The sequence below is a fragment of the Halichoerus grypus genome, chromosome 7 (assembly GCF_964656455.1).
Source record: "Halichoerus grypus chromosome 7, mHalGry1.hap1.1, whole genome shotgun sequence".
Taxonomy (NCBI): domain Eukaryota; kingdom Metazoa; phylum Chordata; class Mammalia; order Carnivora; family Phocidae; genus Halichoerus; species Halichoerus grypus.
In genome coordinates, this window is record NC_135718.1 from 96,699,039 (window position 1) to 96,705,038 (window position 6,000).

The 6,000-nt window shown below is 45.3% G+C and overlaps 1 protein-coding gene and 1 long non-coding RNA gene across 5 annotated transcripts in view; one reads left to right on the plus strand and one right to left on the minus strand.

The window, feature by feature from the left end:
• The window catches only part of LOC118525829 (uncharacterized), a 66,651-nt gene extending 64,648 nt beyond the window's left edge, over positions 1–2,003 (minus strand). Inside the window, exons 1-2 of the long non-coding RNA XR_004912333.2 lie at positions 1,833–2,003; positions 476–569 (exon numbers count right to left, since the gene is read on the minus strand). This is a non-coding gene — a long non-coding RNA (uncharacterized LOC118525829). The remainder of the gene's footprint in view (positions 1–475; positions 570–1,832) is intronic.
• Positions 1–4,970, plus strand: part of GREM2 (gremlin 2, DAN family BMP antagonist) — a 108,095-nt gene extending 103,125 nt beyond the window's left edge. For all 4 annotated transcript variants that reach the window (XM_036076716.2, XM_036076717.2, XM_078077909.1 and 1 more), the window contains one exon: positions 2,011–4,970. In XM_036076716.2, coding sequence (XP_035932609.2) covers positions 2,011–2,518 — 508 coding nt within the window. In that variant the 3' untranslated portion in view covers positions 2,519–4,970. The remainder of the gene's footprint in view (positions 1–2,010) is intronic.
• The last annotated feature ends 1,030 nt before the right edge of the window (positions 4,971–6,000 follow it).

Below are 6,000 nucleotides of genomic sequence, written 5' to 3' on the forward strand. Positions count from 1 at the left end.
GAGAACAGGGAGAGCAGATCTTGTCAGGGCTCATCTGACACTGGAAGAACTTTCTCTTTGTCTCTGAGGGAGGTACTGGTATTCACAAGGCTTATTACAGTTTGTTCCAGAATAAATACTCAACAAAACTTGATAAATGAAGGAATTCTCTGCTATGTGGTTTCCAAAAGCCTCTTGTGGTTTACACTTAGACTAATAATGACATATAGAAATATTTTAGCCTAGATATTTTAACACAAATTTTTAAAAAATTTTTATTTATTTGTTTGAGAGTGAGTGAGTGAGTGAGTGAGATCACAAGCAGGCACAGAGGGTGAGGGAGAAGCAGACTCCCCAGTGAGCAGGAAGCCCAACGTAGGGCTCAATCCCAGGACCCTGGGATCATGACCTGAGAGGAGGGCAGGTGCTTAACTAACTGAGCCACCCAGGCGCCCCTTAACACAAATATTTTTAGCAACAAGATAGCTATACTCACCTGCAGCCAGGATGCATGGAGCCAGGATTCAAATATTTCACATACTGGCCATATGATCTTGATAAGTTGTAAAGGCTCTCCATGCCTCAGTTTCCTAATCCATAAAATGGGAGAAATAATATTACCTATTTCATAGAATTTTGATATGTTTACACATGAAAGGAAACCATAAGAGGGATGGGTTTTGAACACCAATAAATGTAAACTATTATTATTAGCAGAAATATATTGATAAGACATTGATAATAGTTCAGGGAGTTAATATATTTAATATTAAATTTGAAGTGTGCATTAAAGAACCATATAATGTTATATATATATATATATATATATATAATTTCTACCTGCCATTTTGGTGTGTACATGTTAAAGGAATGAGAGTCTCATGCAGTTCTAGAGGTGGTAAAATACCCAGGGAGGCAATGAATAAACATGAATATGATGGTGAGGATGACAAGGATAATGAAGGAGCTACAGTCATCAGGAGATAAGGATCATCTCTACTGAGGGGTATTGCTGTCCCTCGAGGGTATTAATGGAAATATAACAATGGAAACTATGAATTAAACTTCAAAGAAGTCCATCTTTCAGTCAGACTTGGTTTGCTTCCTACAGGACATGATTCAAAGTAAGTTTCTCTCTAGCTCTAGCTCCCTGCACACTTGGGTCACGAGGCCCTATAACACAGAAGAAATATTCTATTCCTGTGGGTTACCATTGCATTGTCTAAGGCAGTTTTAATACAACCTTGGCAATTCCTTGGCAATTCCTTCCACGACTGGAACGTGGTTTCCACTACAAGAATCTAATTCATGACTCACTCGAACTAACTTGAATATTTTTGTGCAGATGTTAAATGTAATTTTTTATTCCTAACAATTACCAGAGGTTGTAAATATTACTTTCCCTGATCTGTGTCCATTCCTAAGTTTAGTACTCATTTGGAAGAAACTTGTGAACCATGCCCACCTTTCCTTTACTTTTTGCTAATATTCCTGATCAGATCCACCTCTTGTGGTTATTTTCGGTGGCTCCGGAGGGAGATGGCTGGCTCCTGGACATTTCTCAGTTATTGTGCAACCTTGGGCCAATTACTAACGTCTGTGGGCCTCAGTTTCCTTCACTGTAATGTAGGTATAATAACCTCCAACTTAAAACTGTTTTGAGGATCAAATGAGGTACACGCGTCATGTGCATAGGACAGTACTGCTCACGTCCTACATGAAAATGCAGTACACTTGTTAACTATGACTGGCACTGCGGCAAACCGGCGTGGGCTATTTTTGGCGACCTTTGCTTTGTAATTCTTCCATAGCTGTTCAACATGTGTACGTGTTCTGTCTTCTTTTCTACTTACCCTTGCGTCCCTCGCCTTGCCTTCGGGGAAGCCTTTCGGAGAGCATCCTTGCTGTCCGCAGGTGGCCTCTAAGCCCTCTCACTTCCCAGCTGCCCCACCGGACTGCAGCTCCTCCTAATGAAACCAGGAAACCCAGCACCCGCCCCAGCCAAATGCTCTCGCTCTTCTCTCGTTGCAGGATGTTCTGGAAGCTCTCCCTGTCCTTGTGCCTGGTGGCCGTGCTGGTGAAGGTGGCGGAGGCCCGCAAGAACCGGCCTGCGGGCGCCATCCCCTCGCCCTACAAGGACGGCAGCAGCAACCACTCGGAGCGATGGCAGCACCAGATCAAGGAGGTGTTGGCCTCCAGCCAGGAGGCCCTGGTGGTCACCGAGCGCAAGTACCTCAAAAGTGACTGGTGCAAAACGCAGCCGCTGCGGCAGACGGTGAGCGAGGAGGGCTGCCGCAGCCGCACCATCCTCAACCGCTTCTGCTACGGCCAGTGCAACTCCTTCTACATCCCGCGCCACGTCCGCAAGGAGGAGGAGTCCTTCCAGTCGTGCGCCTTCTGCAAGCCCCAGCGCGTCACCTCCGTCCTCGTGGAGCTCGAATGCCCTGGGATGGACCCTCCCTTCCGACTCAAGAAGATCCAGAAGGTGAAGCAGTGTCGGTGCATGTCCGTGAACCTGAGCGACTCGGACAAGCAGTGAAGCCCCCGCGGCGGGACGCAGCTCGCTCTGCGCGCCGCCGCCGCCGCCGCCGCCGCCGCCGTCCCCGTCCTCTGAGCCCACGCACGCGCTGCCCGGTGGCCCCCTCCGCCGCAAGCACGTTTCCCGGGGCCGACGGCGCCCTTGTCACACGCGCGCGCCGCAGGGGGAGCTTCGCTGTTGTGTTCCTGGCCGACCGCGGGCCCCTCCTGTGCGTCCCAAACAGGCTGCGTTTCAGGCCTGCGGGCCGCAGCTGGAAACCCACTACCCACCAGCCAGCGGTCGGAGAGGGGGCCTTTCTGGGGCTGCGCTGCCGATGTGGCATTGATGTTTCCACCGTGTGGAAAAGCGAGTCTTTCCCGGGCCTCACCCTACACTCCAGCTCCCCTTTTCCCAGGAAGTGAAGGATGCGGCCCTCACCCCTCTCCCGCTGGGCCCGGGGCCCTCCGGCTGCGAGGTTCCCCGGTGAAGGGAGGGTTGCCCTCGCGCTGCTGCGATGCGGATCCGGACGATGTCCGTACACAGGGAGGTTCTCCTAACAAACCCGATAGCCGAGAAGACGACTTGAGCCACTGGGATCATGAAATGGGCTTCCCTGGGGACCTTGCTCACAGCAGGCCACACTCTCCCCCACCCCCAGCCACCACCACCTCTTCTTGCCCACGTCCCCCACCTCCCTCCCCCGCCCACATCCGTGGACTCAGATGAACTCTGGTGTGCATGCTATTATCGCTGCAATTAGAATATTATTACACACAAAGGTCTCCATATTAACGCTGGTTTTGTAATTGACCTGTATTGTAAAGAGCTGTTCAAAAGCACTATAGACCTATCCATGTATTGTTTCACGAGTTTGGACTCTGGCTTTGCAGCACCATTCTGAGTAAGGCTCACAGGGGGGTTCACTCAGTAATAATGCCTGGTCAGCAGTTCACTGTCATGCACCTATTCTTAGACTGGGCAGGGAGAAGGCAGGTGATTTTACATTGTGATTTTACAATGAATAGTATTTCACTGAAGGTACTGAAGCATTGCAGCACAAGGTAGGACGTGCGTTGGGATGGATGGGTGTAGGGAGGGGACTCACTGGGAAGTCGTCAACAGGGAACTCAAAAGCCCTGTGATGTTTAATATGCATATGTGGTGTGAGAAGGTCTACTATTTTACTACCATGACACTAAACAAACAGACAAAAAAATTCCTGGTAAAAGAGAGAAATATTTAAATATATAAGGAGTCAGGTCACTTTGTGGTGTAGGAGAAAGTAAAAGATAAAATATATAGAATAGAAATCTAGTTAAGCTATCCTACAGAAGCTTCCTTTTCAAAGAACGGACTTTTTTTTTTAAAAGGATGATCAAACATCAGCTTACCTTTTATTTTTATAAGGAATCAATAAGGTTTTCATGTTGCGGTCTCTTGGCAGAACAAAGCTGACATAATTTATTTTCTTGCAAAATTATACTTAGTTTCAGTCCCTTTGCTAAATTGCCCCACAGAGGCTTCCCTGTGAGTAATGTTTATGGAATCTGATAAATGTGAATGAGATGTTGGTGGGAATCAGCATACTTTGAAAACCTTTCATTGGTAATTTCTGAGCACCAAGTCTCAAGTACTGCTGCCAAGGGCACTCAGAAAGGCCCATTTCCAGGTTTGTGGGACCCTCTACAAACTGCTTGGGGGACTGAGGCTTCCTGACGTTAGACAGTGATGGGGGCGGGTCTAGGTGCATTCACCTGGAGATCAAGGCGTGGTGTGTCCCTGACTCCATTTCCTGCTTCTACACTGCAGGTTTCATTTCTGTCTCTTCTGTAACTCCATGAGCCCTGAGCAGAATGTGCTGTTGTAAAAAGGGGTATTGGTTTTAGAAATGGGTATATACAGCCCTGAATCAGGAGGCAGAACTCAACAGAAATCCTTGAAGGCTGGAACCTTGGGATGGAAAGAAAGAGTGGAGAGTGTGTCCAAGTTCAGAAATTATTTTTGCATTGAATAGAAAACCTCAAGTCAGACTCAGTGCAGAACACACAGCAGAAAAGCTGTGAAGGAAGGAGGTCCACATGACCCTAACAGAGGCCAATGGAGTAGAGTAGGGTGGGAGCGGATGGGAGTCTCTGGCTGACTGCAAAGCCAACCCTGTCATTTTATTAACACATAACCCACACAGATAGAGGAAGGATTAAGCTATGAACTCACAGAATACAAACATGAGCACACTCTCTTTGAACCCAATTGTGGGTGTAGCAATAGAAGCAATATGATATGCTGCAGTGTGAAGCTCCTTCTGGGGGTTCTTATATGTACAAAGTTTACCTTATAATGGCTCAAATTGTATTTAATTGTTTTTTTTTTTGTCTGTTTATAAATGAAGAAAAGCTATAAGTATAATGTAATTATTTTATAGGTGTACTATTAAATTATAGAACAAATAAAGATACTCTAGGATTATATGTGATCCTGGTGTGATGTGCCATAAAAATGGAATTCAGAATTTGTTTCAGTGGGCAATGAAGGAAGCACTGTGTGTTCAGAGTGCTTTTGTCCCATCATGGTGAGTTCAGCCCTTAGCCTACGTCCTGCAACCTCCTTTGGGACCGGGCATCTTCAAAGAGAATCAGAATCAGGCATTCAAGGAGCAGAGGTGATGGGGATGGCTGTCAATCCTGGTCTTGTGGAGTTTCCAAGCCTCTTACAGATTGCTCAGCAGCTGAAGACAGAATTCTTAAGCTCTTCTCATTGTGCTCTTTGAATAAGAAATTCTGAATGAGGAAGTGTTGAGAAACTGCTGCAAATAGCTCATCTTACTTGTAATGCCCAGGGCACCACACTTATCTCTTCAACAAGCCAGAACTTGTCTTGAGTTTTGTCCATTTTCACATTCACTTTTCATGTGTTTCAACATTTCTTAATTTAAATACTTCTTAGTTTCACAGTGTCTCTATTTTTCAACTAATTGACTTATATCCCATTCAAGTAATTCAATTACCAATAAAACAATAAACACTATAATAAAATTGCATATGATTGATTTACTGTATGGACTTCAAAGGAATTAAATTTAACTTAATAATAATATATCTTAGTTTATTAAATGGGACAGAATATTCCACTTAAATGAGGCTAAGATATTTCAGTTCACTTGTTTCTGAAGTTGGCCAATAGATTTTTAAGTTATAAAGTCAATGAAAATGAATTTGTGCTATTGAGTGAACAACTTAGAACGTATGTATTCCTAGAAAGCTCATGTGATGATTGACTTATCACCACTGATGATTAGCTCTACATACAAGATAACCAATATGACCAAATCATAAAATACAGTTAAAATTTGTTGATCATCAGGTTATCCTTTGAATCCTTCTTAACCTCCACCCACCCTTGCTACCCTCTTCACCCAATTCCACTGCCATTACTTCTCAAACACAGCAGGCCATTTACCAAAAGGGAAAAATGGGAAACCAAGTGGTTTCTGTGGTGGGGGTGAT